This window comes from Eretmochelys imbricata, chromosome 1, assembly GCF_965152235.1.
Source record: "Eretmochelys imbricata isolate rEreImb1 chromosome 1, rEreImb1.hap1, whole genome shotgun sequence".
In the NCBI taxonomy this organism is placed as follows: Eukaryota; Metazoa; Chordata; order Testudines; family Cheloniidae; genus Eretmochelys; species Eretmochelys imbricata.
The window spans coordinates 265458674-265475678 of record NC_135572.1 but is presented as its reverse complement, the minus strand read 5'-3'; the positions used below and the strand labels follow the sequence as shown (position 1 = coordinate 265475678).

General features: G+C 56.2%; 1 protein-coding gene across 1 annotated transcript; it reads right to left on the bottom strand.

Annotated features, from left to right (window-relative positions):
- Positions 1-584: 584 nt before the first annotated feature.
- Positions 585-17004, bottom strand: GGA1 (golgi associated, gamma adaptin ear containing, ARF binding protein 1). Its single transcript, XM_077829468.1, has 17 exons — positions 16742-17004; positions 14403-14487; positions 12533-12608; positions 11720-11818; positions 11024-11147; positions 10345-10445; positions 8503-8583; positions 7796-7933; positions 7541-7622; positions 6941-7048; positions 6402-6557; positions 5243-5298; positions 4606-4778; positions 4193-4482; positions 3832-4001; positions 2935-3045; positions 585-2721 (listed from the first exon to the last, which is right to left on the bottom strand). The coding sequence occupies exons 1-17, from the start codon at positions 16770-16772 to the stop codon at positions 2611-2613; spliced, it is 1992 nt and encodes a 663-aa protein (XP_077685594.1). The 5' UTR covers positions 16773-17004; the 3' UTR covers positions 585-2610.
- Between the last annotated feature and the right edge of the window lies 1 nt (position 17005).

Sequence of the window (17005 nt, the reverse complement as noted above, 5' to 3'; positions counted from 1 at the left end):
AAGAACGGGGAGGGGCATTCCAGCCCAAAACAGCTCCCAGTCCAGTGAGCCAAGACCATGAAATCCAGAGCAGCCCCTGCTAGGCAGCAAGAGGATTCGCTGCTCTCATTTGCACTGGAACTTGGTTCTCGCAGGGCAGTTCAGTGAAGGAGGTCCAGGGAGGCTCCTGAGTTTCATGGCTAGGCTAACTGAGCATCAAGGCCAGGTTTGGGTTTGACCGCAGGTTTGGCTGTCGTAGACAGAGCTCAAAGCGGGTGGAGGGCACCATCCAGCCCCTGCCTCCCAGTTACTGGGGATCCAGGCTGTATTTGTCTAGGCTGTAGTGTGCTGACCTGGGCAGAGGGAACGGGGACACTTCCAGCGCGTTAGCACAGTGTTCTCCTCAGGTCCGGCTGCACTGAGAAGAATCCCCACATTAGGGATGGAAAAGTCTCCCTGGCACCAACAGGGGGCACTCACCTCAGCTGGGAGGGCGTAGGGACACTGACAGTGCAGGGGGTGGAGTCCCCATGGCTTACAGGTGTGGGACTCGCTGGTGACAGCAGGGGACGCTCTGCCCAAGCCTGGCTCAGGAAACACAGACATCAGGAAAGAACACTCTTTATTTCCCATAAATACAGCAGATTTCGCGCCGGGCGGTTTTTTTAAATCCTTTTCCATGTACAGAATTTGCACCGAAAAAATATATATACAAGTCTGTTCGAGAACCAACAAGATCTGCAAAGAAAATCCATACAAAACCCCTGAAAGAGACCAGAAAAGAAAATAAGACACAGCAGAGCCCCACCTCACAGAGGCCTTCCCTCCCACTCTGTGCTCCACCCCCCAAGCAATTCTGGTTCCCCCAAGACAGGAGCACAGCCCCACTGGTCGGCCTCTGACATTTGGATCCAGCCCTCACTCCTGGGCAAGGTCCCTATGCCGGAGCCCTCTTTCCAAAGCATCTCCAGGGAGAGGTTTTACCTATGACATGCAGGTCAGTTGGAACTAGACAGAGCCCTCCCAGCATAGGGCCTGTCCCCTGCCTGGGGGTGGGCAGGGGAATAGGGGTTAGTGCAGCCTGCAAGCTGATCAGCAAGGTGAGGGTGTGGTGGGCAAGGACGCTGCTTGCAGCTCAACTATTAATCCATCCGCTTCCCTCCGTACCAGCATCATGGTCCAGCAGATACCAGTTTTGGGTCACAGTGATTGAACTGCTGGAATCCCTGATGCACGGAGACAGACCTGCCCCTTATGTCAGTCAGACAGATCAGGAGTTTCCCATCTCCCTCCAAAGAGCCCACTGGAAGCTGTGCTCCCTCATCACTAACCTGCACTGAGTCAGCCCCTCCGGGAACAGTGCCGAGAAATGCCCCCTTCCCTTTCTCCCGTACCAACAAGTGGGGCTCTACCAGCAGGGAAGCAGGGTCCCCCTTTGCATTCCTCAGGCAACTGCCTGCACTCTCCCAGGTAAGAAGTGGGTTGCGGGGGGACTCCCCTGCTGGCCCATCCTCACAAGAGGAAGGAAATAAAACCCTCAACCCAAGGAGTTCACATGGCGAGGTGGAAGAAGGGCCTTTAGCTGCTTCTCACCCCCGGCTCCTGCAACAGGTGGGGAAGGGAGCCTGCGGGTTAGAACAGCCTGGCCCAAGCGCAGGGGTGGAGACATGCTTAATACCCGCTCCTTTTCCTCACCGCTGCCCAAAAAGGCCACGCTGCTTTCTTGCTAGTCTTTCTCGCATATGGCATATTGCCCCCCTGCCCCATCATGCCCCTGACCACTCGCTGCAGTGGGACAGGGTCTGACGGGGCACGACCAGTTCAGAACCCCCTTCCCCTGCTCGAGTCAGCGGCTGGGAGCCAGGATGCAGCCCAGGTGCCATGGAACTGAAGAACTCCCTGCCGGCATTACACAGCCTCCATGTCACAGAGCAGCCAGCCTCCCCAGCACAGCTCTGCCCCTGGGCGGGAGCCAAGGACTCTGGGAAACCTGCCCCCAGCAGGGACGGATGCCTGCTCTGCAGTGAAGGGTGGTCAGGGCCCCTCGCCCAGCCCGCTCAGCCTGCTCCACATGGGTTCTCGGGGTGATCCCATCGCGGGTAGGAATCATGACGGGGTGGGGAGAGACAACTTGGGGCCCGGCGGCAAATGGGGAGCCCCCAAAGAGTTACCCCCAGAGGTACCAGAGCAGAGTTTGCTAGGAGTAGGGACTGGTTGGGGAGTCTGAAGCAGCTCCAGGGTGGGGAGCAGCAAAGGCCCTATATGAGAAGAGGAAGGAGGATCTCTGGATTCTGCCTCCAGGCCAGGGTTCGTTAGTGTTACTCTCAGCTGATCGCTACGCCTGCTGCTGAAGGGGAAGCGGGGTTAGAAGAGGAGCAAGATGGAAGGCTGGATTACAAGAGCAGGGAAGATGATCAGAGCAGCTTCTTGCTCCATCCCCCACCCCCACCCTGTACTGAGCCGACACCCTCCTCCTCTTGGCTCTGCTCTCATCCGCCGGCCTTCACGCACACTGCTGCTGCCCTGGTCCCCAGTGGCTAGTTCCAGAGTCAACGCGCCAGCCCCAGGGGACTCCAGTCCTGCAGGCATGCGGAGTCCTTGGGATTCGGGAAAAGCACCCTAGCCGTGGCCCTAGAGGCTGCCCCAGGACTCTGGAGGGGGGAACTGGTCCACGTCCCCCATTTCATTGTAGGTTTGCTCCCCCATGGTGAAAGTCAGCTTGTATCGTAGTCTCACTTTCTCCTGGGAAGAGAAGGGAAACGCGGTCAGGAGGTGGGGCTGCGGGGTGTGGTTTGAGAGACCCACACACAGGAGGGCACAAGGGGCTCGGGAGAGCTGGCGTGAGCATGGGAATGAGAGAGGGAGCTGCAGGTCAGGGAAAGAGGCGTCAGCCCTACCCGGCACAGGGAGACGCTCGCCCCAGGGGGCTGTGTGCAGCAGGCGAGGTACCCTTACCTTCTGCGGGTTGGCGAGCAGCAGGACTTGGGTGATGGCAGTCGGGTGGACGATGGGGTTAAATGCTGGGAGCTCTGTCCCCGAGGGCGGCTGCAGCTTGACCTTCATCACCTGTAGTGAGAGGCCGGGGATGTCACCATCCGATACCTCCAGAGGAGGGCGATAGGGCCCAGCAGTCTAAACCCGAGTGTAGACACTGCCCCATGAGGGCAGGCACCCCCACCCGAGCCAGAAACTCCCCAGAGGGCACTCAGTCACTCCCAGACCTCACTGGTAACCTAGCTGCCCCACAGCCCTCCCTGCCCACTGATCTCAAAGCGCTTCCCAGAGGATGCGACACATCGTCGCCCTGCTTTACAGAGAGAGATGCTGAGGGGAAGTGACTTGCCAAGGTCACCCAACAGGTTAGCGGCAGAGCTGGGACTAGAGCCCGGATCTCCTGGCCCTCTTCACTGGATCATGCTTGGCCCCTGGACCAGAGATTTCCATCCACCGGGTGCGGAGGAACACAGCTATTAGCCGTGGGGTGGGGAGAGGAGAAGGAATGAACTCAGCCCCTAGCTTGGAGCCCTCCCCACCCCAAATCTGCCTTCATTACAATGTGCAGAAACAGACTGAGGAGCTGGGGTTTGTGCCCACCCACCCCGGAGCAGCCAAGCACCGAGATCACTTGGTTAGTGACCTGTCCAGACTCCTTCCTGAGAGAGATGGGCTGGTTCACTGACTACGAGCAGTGTGTGGACCATTCCCATTGCTGTGGGAGGGGCGGGGCAGGGTGGGGCAGCAGAAACACAGCCTTTGCAGGCTCCCAAGATTGGGTCAGGAGCAGTAAGAACTTCCCGACCCCACCCCACAAGGGGATCCAGCCTTCTCCTCCCCCTGTCCTGGGGACGCTACCTTGGGGACAGCAGACTGAAAGACGATGTTGCGGATGGGCAGTGGGGCCGTGCTGAGCATGGAAATCACTACCACCAGCATGTCAGGCCGCTCGGGCAGAGAGTCTCGGGCAAAGTGGAAGAGGACCCGGAAGCCGTGCTGGTCGTAGACCGTCACTGGGAGGATGCTGCCTGCAGGGAGGGGAGGCCAGGGAACAGCATCAGTAGGAGCAGAGAGATGGGCACTGGGCGGAGCCTATTGTGCTACACAGATGTGGGATTAATGGAAACCCCCAGACGGGACACCCAACCCCCTGGGCCCTCTCTACACCCAGTCAGGGGAGGATTCCTTATAACCCTGCTGTCCCCTCCCGCTCACTCACTCGGTTTGATGGACTCCAGAGGCACTGTGATGTTCGCCAGCGAGATCTCCTGGGGGGATGTGGGAGTGGGGAGCCCCAGCGGGGGAGGCATAGCTCCGGCCGGCGTGGGGGTGGTTCTCGGAAGCGTGGCAGGGGCAGGCTGCTCCAAGGGAGGGGGTAGGGGGGCTGCAGGGCTTGAGGAGACACTCCGGAGCAGGGTGGGGGTGCCGCTGGTGGCAGCCACTGAGGTACCAGAGCTGGTCTTGTTCTGGAGGTCCCGTAATGTGAGCCGGGGGGGCGGCTGCTTCTCCCTGGCGGTGGAAGAGATAAGGGAGCAGGCCATCGGAACAAGCGCATGGTGCTTGGAAGAGGGCAAAGGAAAGGCCGGCTGATCCCGTCCGTTCCTCACCCCCGACCCTGGCCCTGGCTCTTACCATCGGACTTGCTGCGACTCTGGAGGCAGGGACTGTTGTAACAGAGTCTTCCCCAGCAGGTCCAGGTCATCCAGGCCACTGGTGACAGGGGAAGGGCCCGGGGCGGATGTTCCTGCCTCTGCTCTACGTGCGGGAGCAGCTGGGATGGAGGGCAGGCTGGGCTCACTGCTATCCTGCAATGAGAGCCAGAGGGCACTACAGCAAGGGATACGCCTGGCTTAACAGCCAGCCTGTACCTGGGATTTGTACAACACTGCTCCCCAGCACTCTGGGCCTCTGCTCCCTACACAGGCCCGCTGCCCCACACGCTGCCCCACTGAGGCCCCCACGCCACCCCCCTGTGGCCCCCACGCCACCGTCCGCGTCACACACACACGCCGCCCCCCCCCGTGGCCCACACGCCGCCGTCCCTGTCACACCCCGCACACAAGCCACACCCCTGTGCCCCACACGCCGCCGTCCCTGTCACACCCCGCACACATTCCTTCTGTCCCCATCACATATGCAGCACCACCCCCTCTACCCCACCATTCCCAGTGCGTATACATCAGCGCCCCATGTAACCATAATGCCTCATCTTGACGGTCTCCTCCTCCCTTTCTCACTAACTACTGCCCCTCTGCTCTAAGGCCATTACCTGGAAACTGTTCCAGCCGCTGCTGTCCACAGCCTGGGGGGACGGGTCATTCAGCCCTGTGAGAAGGAAAGAGCCAACGTGAGAAAAGAGTTCGTGGGTAACTGAAGCGGGGGCTAACAGCCTGAGAGGTGGGCAGCTGACAATCAGAGCTGTGTGGGGTGGAGAAGACATGCATAGATGGAGGGCCAGGAAGAAAGCAAAGTGCCCCTAGTTTCCAGCCCTATCAGGTCTGGTCACTCCCCACTCTCTATCACCTTCTTTCTCTGGTTCCAGGCTACTCAGTCGGCCTTCGGCACAGAGGGGACAGGCAGGGACCCAAGAGAGCCAATGGCACAAGGTGGCCCCTCAAAAGGAGAGTGCTAACGTCACTTAACGATCCTACCCGCCGAGGCAGACGGAGGACAATCACTAAAGGAACATCTTCAAAGCCCCTAAGTGATTTAGGAGCCTATGTCCCATAGCAGCCTCCTTGGGAGCGGCATTCCCTGGGATCTACTCTGCTTCAGCAGCCTGCAGTGTCTGTTGGCAACATATCAGGACAAGGCAGCTCCCCGGGACAACGTCAGCAGCCCCAGCGACAGAGTGCGGGGCCCTGGGGCAGAGACCCCCACCCCTCTGGGTTCGTAACCATTAGCTCCTGTGCTACGTTGGTGTTTGCGCTCTAGAGGTTTATTTCACTCTAGGAAACAAGAGCTGCTTGTGAAGGGCCCAGGTGCTTGCAAGGCATGGAGACTCAGAAGCGAACGGGGGCAGTGCAGAGCAGTAACCTCTCAGCCTGCCAGGACAGGTCTACTCTCCCAGGCTGGGTAGACAGATTTGTGCTCGCGGGGCCGAGCTCGGGCGCTAACAGTAGCGGTGTGGATGTTGCCAATCAGGCTCTCACGCCCACGTGACCCCTGGGTCTGAGCTCGGGGCGCCAGCCTGAGTCTCTGCTGGAGCCACAACGTCCCCACTGCTATTTGCAGTTAGCTCGAGCCCCGCTAGCGCGAGTCTGACTGCCCTGCCCAGGTGGGGCGGCTCGCTGCCAGCTGCAGTGCAGACATACCCCCCTGCCCCCCCCAAAACACTCTCAGCCTTTTGCACCAGCAGCTCTCCCTCCTCGAGGCGCTGCTCGTCTCCAAACCACTCAGTAACAGCTGAGCGTTTTCTCCCTCCTCACCGAGAGACATGAGCTCGTCATCCAGCAAGGAGACGGAGCTGGCTGGGTCAGGCACAGGGAGCATGGAGCCACCCGACAGGGTAGGTAAGGCTGGGTAGGAGGGGCCCGGAGCTGGCATGTCCAGTCCTGACAGGTCCAGGAGTGCTGAGGTGCTGCCTGTAGGGAGGAAACAGAGGCTTTGACCACTGAGCAGCTGTAAGAGAGAAGTCCTGTCCCTCTCTGCCCCCCCCCCCCCCCCCCCCCCGGAATCTTCTCACTCTGCTGGGAGCTGGCTTGGTCACCAATCCGCTTTCTTACCCCCGCACCCCTCTCCGCTCCCCCTTCTGGCTTCAGCCTCACCCACAGTCTCTGATCTCCCCCTCCCAAAGCACTTCCTGCATGTCATCTGGCTCATCAAGTGTCTTCCTCATCCCAGCTTCCCAGTTACCCTGCTCCAGGCCCCCGACAGCACCCTTCCACCTCCTCTGGGGCCGCACGACTGCCACCTCCCCTGGCTGGATATCGCCCTTAACTCCCCTCCCTCCTTGAGGGCTCCTCACCTTGGAGGGGGCCGGCCACAGTCTCTCCATTGATCTCCTCTCCTCTCACAAGCTGTTTGTACAGGTTGATCACTTGGGTCAGGTTGTCATTGGCCTGCAGGATTTCCGCTGCAATAGAAGGGGAGGGGGATTTGAAGGCAGAAGAGGAGGTGGGGTGTCAAGTGGCAGCCCAGCCACATGCCCTGTCCCTCTACAGATTGGGGCAGAGGAGAGCCAGGGAACTGACTCTTTGCTTTGGCAAAGAAATCTTTGTTATCGCAGCCCCGTGACCCAGAGCAATCGCTCATTGCCCAGGTTATCCTCCAATCTGCCACACACCCCTCCACCTTTGCACTTTCAATGGCATGTTCTTAAGGGGTGAACGTAGGTTCCCCTGATTCACTGTGTGGCCATGCACCACGCACAGCTGGGCTTCCCCCAGCACGCGCTTGCAGATCAGCCCCCCTCATCCCAGGGGGGTGGCACAGCGGAAAGGGTGGGGACGGGGTGCAGGCTGCCTAGCAATGCAATGTCGGCCACAGCTGAAGGGGAGGTTCACTGGGGCCCGGCGGAAGGGTAAGCGAGGGAGGCCGTGCTGCGCTGGTGGGTGGCTCAGCTTACCTAGCGCCTCGTCGTTGTCCTCTGTGTCGCTGGCGAGCCGGAAGAGCATGGGCCTCATGCGCTCGCAGCGCTGGTACAGCTCCTGGGGGAGAGAAAGGGGGCGGAGGTGGGCGGCAGGGAAGCGCTCGGGAGGGGACGGGGAAAGGGAGATGGCAGGAGCTGCAGAGTAAAAACCCACTTCACCCTAGGGCCCCTCTACCTCACCCTGGTGTGAGACACAGAGGGAAGGGACTCTGGGGCAGCCCCCGCCCTCACCTTCATGAGGTCCTCGCTGCTCTCCGTCGTCTCCCCCTTGCTGTAGCTGGTTACCATCTCTGTCAGCAGCTTCACGTTGTTGTTCACCTCCTCGATGGCATTCGTACGCTTGGAGATCTTCTCCATTCGCTTCTGGTCCTGGAGCGGGAGGAGCAGATGGGTGAGGGGGGTCTGACGCCCTCCCTCCCCACAGGTTGGGACTGGGACGGCTACGATAGCGGGCACAGAGCGGCTTCCCCCTTCGAACAACATCTGGAGAGAGCAGGGGTGGGAGGGGCTCCTCCTGGAATGGTTTCAGCTTGGGTGGAGAGATTCAGTTTACACTGGCGACTATCCAGCACTCGCTGCATGGCATAGGGGCTGGGACCGCACCAGCAGAAGGCGCCAGAGCAGGGTATGTGCTCCAGGAACGCCCTCTGTGCCCATGTCCCATGCTCCCCTCCACCTCATTGGGAAGAGCAGAATTTACTTCCAAATACCAGGGATCTCTCTCCTCACCCCCCTATTGCCCCCCCCCCCCCGATGTCATGGGAATTGGGATCCCTTGCTTGTCAGGTCAATATGGGGATGCAAGCACACTGGCCATATCCTCCACCCATCCCAGGACCTCTTTGCATCCTGTGCCAGGCTTCTGCTCCCTGGGGGGTGGGCGGAGGATAAATCGTCAGAGCCCCTTCCCTGGTGAGAGCCTGTACGAGGAAATTCACCTCCTGAACCATTTCCTTGATGAGCTTGTTGGCAGCCCGGAGGTCCTCAGAATGGGAGCTTTTCAGCAGGCGAGCCAGCATCTGCAAGAGAGAGAGGAAGGCATGTGGACTGGGGCAGAGAAGGCAATTCCAAGCCTGGGTCGCTGGCAGCAGGGGTCACTCGAAAGCAGATGGTTCCCAGACAGACTGTTCTGTTAACCCAGAACTAAGGCTGGGGGATCGCTGGTAAATGGAACTCCCAGGCCCTCAGCACAGGGAAGACCCCAAACGTTTGAGAGTCCAGTTAAAGGGCCACAAATGACCTCAAAGGCGAGCAGCAAAGGGAAACATAACCGGTCTTGTGCCTTTGTTTGTGTGCTTTTTTCTGGTACATACCAAAGAACCTCAAAGATCACTCAACACGCCACACAAACACATTTTTTTTCCGGCTTGTTTTATTACATTAGAAATTCCGGTCTTGTCTGTCCCGGCAGATGGTATGGGGAGCTGGAGAACGACTTCCCCAGCACAGAGAAAGTGAAACCCGATTAACAGAGAAAAGTGACACCTGACAGAAGGGATTTTCCCTCAGGCCCAGTCTACACACAGTTTTGGTCCTAGTGCAGCTATGCTGGCTGGGGGAGTGTTTTCCCTAGTACCAGGAATGGCAGCACAACCCCCTAGAGTGGCATTTATACCATGTTAAAGGCTCTTACAGTGGCCTACCTTACTCCCCATCCCATACGAGACTAGCCATACAGGTCAGCACACAGCACAGTTACACTGGTATAACTACATCCACGCCGGGGGGGAGTGGGAGCGAGAGTGAGCGAGAGCACGTGTGTGTTTGTGGTTCAGCTTTAACTCTACCAGTATTGGCAAAGTACCACAACTCGTGTGTTTAGCCGTGCCCCAGACTCGTTAAAGCATTGTTTTCGTCAATGCCAATGAATAACCCCCTGGGAGTAAAGCTCTCTCTGTTAGCTTCCGACCCAGTGCCCTTCCCATAGGGACTCTGAAAGCTCCTTGCACACCCATCCACTCACCCTCACACCCACACTTTGGAGTCATCACCAAGTAGTTGTTCCAACAAGAGGTGACTTTCAGGAAAAGGGAGAAGGCCACTTTTCCAGACACTTCTCTACAAACACTTTGTCTGATCAACACTGGACCCTCCCGCCAAGTCTTCCGTGCAGGACGCTGCACAGTGAAGAGCTGGGATCCCGGCCTGGCTGCCACTGGAAACGGCAGGACCGCGTTGACTATGGAGTTGCTGCCAGAGGAGCCTGATTCCAGCTCTCCCCGTTTTAAGAGCATCGGCACTGCCAGAGCGGAAGAGAGCGGTGGCTTATCCGTCTGGTATCCCAGCTGTGAGGGAGCCAATGCTGGATGGTTCAAGGAAGGGTTAAACAATTGGGCCAGAAGTGTCCTGGGGGGAGGGAGAGGAAGAGCGTCTGCGCTCTGAGCTGCAATCAGTTTATGCCACGTGGCAAGAGGAGCCATCTCCCCGGTAATATTAGGGTGGCTGCTATTCATTCATACGAGTGTCAATGCTAGGTCATACTAGTCCCCTTGCTATTGCCCTACTCAGTATCCAGTGGCATCAAGTTCAATAGGTCGAACAGCAAGTCTCTCTCTTTCTAAGGGCCCAATTCAGAGCCCACTGACATCCGTGGGAATCTCTCTACTGGTTTCTTTTGGATCACGCCCTAAGCCTGTTCCCTTCCTGAGCACAGCACACAGCAGGAGAACGAGCTCCTGGTCTTGTTGCTGCGCCAGCCTGCCCCACGGGTGGAGATGCAGGAAAGATGCACAGATGCAGAAAAGCCAGGCCTTCTGCTCCTCCTCCCACAGAGCCCTCACCTTGGACTTCTCCTCGTCATCAAAGATGATGTTCTTGGGCCGGGGGGGAGGCAGGGGCAACGGAGCCTCGTCCGGCAGCTTCGGGTCGCATTTCACGATTCCTGCAGGGGAGAAGAGCAGAGACATCAGCAGGCCCAGCCCTCACCTTACTGGGGCAGTGCTGGAGTTACCAGATGGCTCTTCTGCTACCCATTCTCCAGGAAGCCCTGCTCTAGGTCTCACACAATGGACATCTTCTTTCCCTCTGGCTGGGCCAATCCAGCTCTGAGTCAGGTTTAGGGGTGGGGGGCATGCTCCACCCACCCCCTGCTCCAGCAGTGCATTGTCTGCAGCATCTCCAAGTCCCCACTAGCAGGAAATCATCCCAGTCATTCCATGCATCACATGTCCTGGTCTGACATAACCCTATTATTCCTATGGCCCTACCTCTTATGAAGCCATATCTGCTGGGGGCTGGTGAGGAAGAAAGAGGTCACATCCCCCTTCACCCCACACACAGGTCAGACCACCAGTGACTCTCCCCCTCTTGTTGGGATTGCTCCCTCCGGCCTCTGAACTGCACAGCCCATACAGCAGCTAGACCAGGCCCGAGCACGGAGAAGGCTAGAATCCAGCCTGGACCCAGCTTCTGCCACAGCAGAGGAAGGCCCTTGCCCCAAAGGAGATACCTGGCTCTCACCTTGTTTCTTCAGCATCTGATAGGCCTCTGTGATCTTCACTTCCTGAGGCAGCCCCAGTGTCCAGCTGTACATAAGCTCCAGGATTTTCAACTTCACCTTCTCAGGAGTCCGGCTGCCTAGGTACTGAGGGGAGAGGTGGGCAGAGCTGATCCACACACGGCCAACCTCTCAGGGAGAAGTGAGATGGCTCCCAACGGACAATGGAAGGGAAGGAGGAAGTGAGTAACGGCCCTTGCAACATGCCCCTTACTGTGGCTGGCCTCCAGCACAGGGGGGCTGGGAGGGTGGGTTAGGCCCTGAGGGCCAGAGTTTATATGAGATCCCAGTCAGTACCAGCCAGTGTGGGGCAGCCCTCAGACACAGTGAGATGAAGGGCCAGTTTAAGTCCCATCTGCCCGGCAGGAGGAAGGTGCATATGGGGAGATTCCTCTGTAGAGGAGAGTTTATAGTGGCCAACAAGAAGCTGCCTTGCTATGTCCCAATGGATCACAGAGGGAGGTAAACTGAGTCCCCCTCCACCAATACATTCACTCCCAGCAATGGCCTCCTTTGGGAGCACACAGAGAACGTAGATCTGCACAGGTTGGGGATGGGGGAGTTGGGAAATCCCTACCCCAGCTCCACCTCTCTCTATGTCCTGCGCTGGCTCCTCCCAGCCTGACACCCAGCCCTGCCAATGGGGTGCTGGCACCCACCTTGGGTGACACCACCTTGATGAGCTCGTTGAGGAAGCGGAACTTGCCCACCTCGTCGTGGAAGCGCTTGCCGCAGTTCTTCATGCAGGTCTCCAGCACCTGAGAGAGCAGAGGCCGAGTCCCAGTCAGCAGGTGGAGGAGCCAGCTCCCCTTGGCAGGACTGACCCCGCAGAACGCGGGAAAGGGAAAACAGGCCCCACATCCTGGCTCGTGGGGTCAGGGTCACCGGGGAGGGACCCCTGGGTGCCTCTGTTGCTCCCTTCCATTTCATATCACAGGTGCCAGCCTTCTGACTGAGGGGAACAATCTGTCCCCACAAAGGGTGGGTGCAGAGGCAGACATGGTTGCCTGAAACACACAGCAGACCATGGGAGGGGAGAAACAGCTGGTGGGAATGTCCTCCGGGCTCCCTCCCCCACCACAGAGAGGCAGACAGTGAACCTCCGTGCTCACGTTTGTGTATGTGTGTGTGTGTGTGTGTGGTTTGTGTGTGTGTGTGTGTGTGTGTGTATCCATCAGAGACACGGAAAACACGGGCGCTCACAGCAGAGGCATTCACAGCACTAGCTCGGACTAGTCTATGAGGGGCCTGATCCAAGGCCCTTTAAAGCCGCGCCCACTAATTCCCTCTGGGGTAAGATTCCCGCACTTCACCCATGCACAGAGCTCTACCAGCCCTCCCTGACAGCCTGGGCGCACCAGGGCTTTAGCTGAGCAATACGGGAGAATTCCCCACAGCCCAAAGAGCAAAACAGGGCACCCCCCGCCCTGGCCTTTAATGTGTCTAACCCGTCTGGAGAGCCTCTCCCTTACCGTTAAGGCCTGGATGGCTTCCCATTCCTGAGGAGACTGGATCTTGTGAGCTAAAAGTCGGGTGGCAAGCGGGGGACTGGAAGAGGAAAAAGCACAGTGGTTGTAGGGAGACAGCGTGACCTAAAGGATACAGCTCTGGACTGGGACTCAGGAGACTGGATTAATATCCTGGCTGTGCCACTGGCCTGCTAGGTGACCTTAGGGGAAGTCACTTCCCCAGTCTGTGCCTCAGTTTCCCCATCTGTAAAATGGGGGCAATAATACTGGTTTCCATTGTAAAGCACTTTGAGATCTACTGATGAAAAACCTCTATATAAGGGCTAGGTATTATTATTACTAATGAGAACTGGACCTGCATCTCTCCAGGGTACACAGGTCTTGCTCGTACCACTGGGTATTCACCAAGTCCTTACGGGGCCCCTGAATGTACTTGGGGCAAAGGGGCTAGTTTTAGCACACGACAACTTCATTAATTAACTGGATCTCAAAGTCCTATACAAATCTCTGTAGGAATCCTTCACTGCCCCACTAATGCAGCTGCGATTCCGCACAAGCAAAGCTACACAGCAATGTCATAATTGGGGGGGTGGGGGGTGGGGAGGAGGCGGGGGAGAAGAGTGATCTCCCAGTGTGAAACTTTAAAGGCACTTTCAGGTTGGCAGAATGTAACTATCTTTGTAGGAATTTGGCCAGGACTCCTGTTCTCGCAAAAAGAGCCATGGGCCAGAAGCAACCAGGACCTCAGTTTTACATCTCATCAAGTAGCAACATCCCCCCTCTGCTCCCCCAAACACCATGGCAAGCGGAAGTGCTTGAAAGATATACTGAAAGTACACCTTAAAAAGGGAGGCATCAATCCAACAAACTGGGAGGATTTGGCGCAGAACAGAATACAGCGGTGCCACACCACACCACAAGCCACAGCTCACTTTGAGGAGAACAGGCGTGCTCATGAGACAGAGAAGCGACAAAGGAGGAAAGAAAAATTATGTCTCCTTCAAAATTACACCTGTCACTTCTGTGGGAAAATCTGCAGGGCACTAATTGGGCTCCTCAGCCACCTAAAAACCCACCAATGAACCCCCTTGGCACCAAGGGACAGCCAAAGAGGAGCAAGGCACAGTACCGCCTCAGAGAGAAGAAAGAGTGCCACGTACTGGGCTTTTATGCTATTTCCTGAAGCAGAAGGACTTTTACCTGAGAGGTTCTCCCTGATTCAAGCACAGACTCGGAAGGACCCTGCTTAGCTTATAAGATTGTGCATTTGGAATCTAGGTGCGTAACCTGGAGCTGTTAGAGCAGTGGTTCTCAACCAGGGGCACACGTACCCCTGGGGGTACGCAGAGATCTTTCAGGGGTACATCAACTCATCTAGATATTTGTCTAGTTTTACAACAGGCTACATAGAGAGCCACGGCCTTCCCTAGAGTGCTGCGGGGCCCAGGGCAGAAGTGACGAATCTCTGGCCAATCCCAAAGCACAGGGCCCGGAGCAGTCGCCCTCATTCGCCATATCCAAGGGACGGCTCTGTAGAGAGCACTAGCAAAGTCACTACAAACTAAAATGTCATATTGACAATGATTTGTTTATACTGCTCTATCTGCTATACACTGAAATGTAAGTACAACATTTATATTCCAAGTGATTTATTTTATAATTACATGGTAAACATGAGAAAGCGAGCAATTATTCAGTAATAGTGGCTGTGACACTTTTGTATTTTTAGGTCTGATTTTGTAAGCAAGTAGTTTTTAAGTGAGGTGTAACTTGTGGGTACCCAAGACAAATCAGACTTCTGAAAGGGGTACAATCGTCTGGAAAGGTTGAGAGCCACTGTGTTAGCGGGAGGAAAGAGAAAGAGTGTACTCACCCTTCTAGCTCCTTATTCAGCTGCTCACAGAAAGCATTGATGCTGTCCCAGTCCAGATCCTTGTTGAGAGGATTCGTAGCCCTGTCTGGATGTGAGAGAGAAGAAAAGAGAGTATCCTGTCAGAAAGAGAATCTCCCACCCAGTGAGCATCAGCCACACAGGTTGTAAGGCTGGGGTGTAATATCAACTCCACCCACTAACTCATGAGTCTGGCCTTTCACAAGCTGCATTAACAGAGGCTCACACTGAGGGGAGAGGGGTCAAAACTGGAACTGAGATGGAAGTTCGTGAAATACCACGGCAGGAAGTTTGCAAACATTACCTGCAGGTGAAGTCAAGGTGGGGGAGGGGATCAGAGCCACCTCACAGAGAATCACTGAGGTGTAGGGCTAGAAGGTACCTTGAGAAGTTATCAACTTCAGCCCCCTGCACTGAGACAGGCCCAAGTAAACCTAGACCATCCCCGACAGGTGTTTGTCCAGCCTGTTCTTAAACTTCCCAAAGTGGGGATTCCACAACCGCCCTTGGAAGCCTGTTCCAGAGCTTAACTACCCTTCCAGTTAGAAAGTTTTTCCTCATATCGAACCTAAATCTCCCTTGCTACAGATTAAGCCCCATTATTTCTTGTCCTACCTTCAGTGGACATAGAGGACAAGTGGTCACCATCTGCTTTATAACAGCTCTTAATATATTGGAAGACTATTATCAGGTCTCCCCTCAGTCTTCTGTTCTCTAGTATAAACATGCCCAGGTTTTTTAACCTTTCCTCATAAGTCAGGTTTTCAAAACCTTTTATAATTTTTGTTGCTCTCCTTCCGGGCTATCCAATTGGTCCACATCCCTCCTAAAGTATGGTACCCAAAATTGGACCCAGTACTCCAGCTGAGGCCTCACCTGTGCAGAGTACAGCAGTACAATTACTTCCGGTGTCTAAGGGCTTGCCTACACTTAGTGATGTGTGGTGATCAATGCATCGGCGGTGGATTTAGTGGGTCTAGTGAATAAGAAGCGCAAGGGGATTCGAGGGGGAGAGTGTCTCCCTTTGACATAGCGTAGTGTGGACCCTGAGGTACGTAGATCTAAATATGTCAACTTCAACTACGTTAGTCATGTAACTTAGATCGATCTCCCCCCCATAGTGTAGACAAGGCCTTACACATGACACTCTTGTTCATACACCCCAAATGACATTAGCTCTTTTCACAACTGCATCACCTTGTTGACTCATTCAATTTGTGATCCACTAAAGCCCCCCAGATCCTTTTCAGTAGTGCTACCACCTAGTTTCTCCCTATTTTGTAGTTGTGCACTTGATTTTTTCTTCCTGAGGTACTTTGTACTTGTCTTTATGGAATTTCATCTTGTTGGTTTCAGACAAATTCTCTACTTTGCCAAGGTCCTTTTGAATTCTAATCCTGTCCTGCAACATGCTTGGAACCCCTCCCAATTTGGCGTAATCCACAATTTTTATAAGCATACTGTCCACTCCATTATCCTTCATTAATAGAGCATAAATGAATGATGGGACTGGATCCGGATCAGAGTGTGGGTGGCAGGTGGAGCTGTATTGTGGCAGTACAGAGGCCCCAACCAGACATCAAGGCCCCACTGCACTAGGCACTGCACACACAAATATGAAAGGAGAGACCCTGCTCCAAAGAGTTTATAATCTAAAAATCTAAATGTATGATTGAGAGACAACAGGTGCACACACCAAAGAGATGGAGGAGCACAAGTTAACATCAACAGGATAACAAACTGTGTATCTGAGCGTGCAGTAACTTGAGAACAAGCCTAAAAGAAAAGGAGGACTTGTGGCACCTTAGAGACTAACCAATTTATTTGAGCATATGCTCAAATAAATTGGTTAGTCTCTAAGGTGCCACAAGTCCTCCTTTTCTTTTTGCAAATACAGACTAACACGGCCGTTACTCTGAAGCCTAAAAGAGAGGGACACTGACACCCCACAGATCAGAGTTGGGGGCGGAACTGGTCACGGCAAGGGTGGGCGCGTTTGGGGGAGTAGGGGCCAGGTGGCGGGGGGAGGGGGCAGGCGGCAAGGTGGGCTCTCTGGCTTGGCAGGGGTGGGGGCGATCGGCAGGGGTGGATGGCCTACGGCCCCGCTGAACTGGAACGTGCTGTGGAAGCGATCAGAGAGTGGGAGGGGTTTGATCCGGATCACACGGAGGCGCCGACGGAGGGACGCTGAGGGGGGTTGATCCGGATCACACAGAGGCGCCGACGGAGGGACGCTGGGGGGGGGGTTGATCCGGATCCCCGGGAGGCCGGGGCCGCAGGTGTCCGCGCGGAAGGCCCCGTTGCCCCCCAGCCCCACTCACTGATCCACGACTCCAGCGTGTCCGGCTCCATGGCGGCTCGTGCGGCCCCCGCCGCCCCTTGGCTTAAAAGGGCAACGTCCCTTCCGCCCTCCCCGCCCGGCGGCGCGGAACCATCGAGATCGGGGAGAACCGTCTAGAGCGCCGCTACGGAGACCATGGAGCTCCCCACGTCCGCATAGAGCGTCTCAGGAATCACAAAGCCGCGCGACCTTCCGCTAGAGCGCCGCCGCCTGAACAATAGAGTTGCCACCTCCCCGTAGCGCG

What these genes read in the sequence shown, in the direction of transcription:
- GGA1 (XM_077829468.1), bottom strand. Translation starts at nt 16,772, where the DNA reads ATGGAGCCGGACACGCTGGAGTCGTGGATCA. An exon ending in GCAGCGAGGACCTCATGAAG is followed by an intron (nt 7,623 to 7,795) that starts GTGAGGGCGGGG and finishes TCTCTCCCCCAG; the next exon opens with GAGCTGTACCAGCGCTGCGA. An exon ending in TTCAGTCTGCTGTCCCCAAG is followed by an intron (nt 3,046 to 3,831) that starts GTAGCGTCCCCA and finishes CTCTCACTACAG; the next exon opens with GTGATGAAGGTCAAGCTGCA.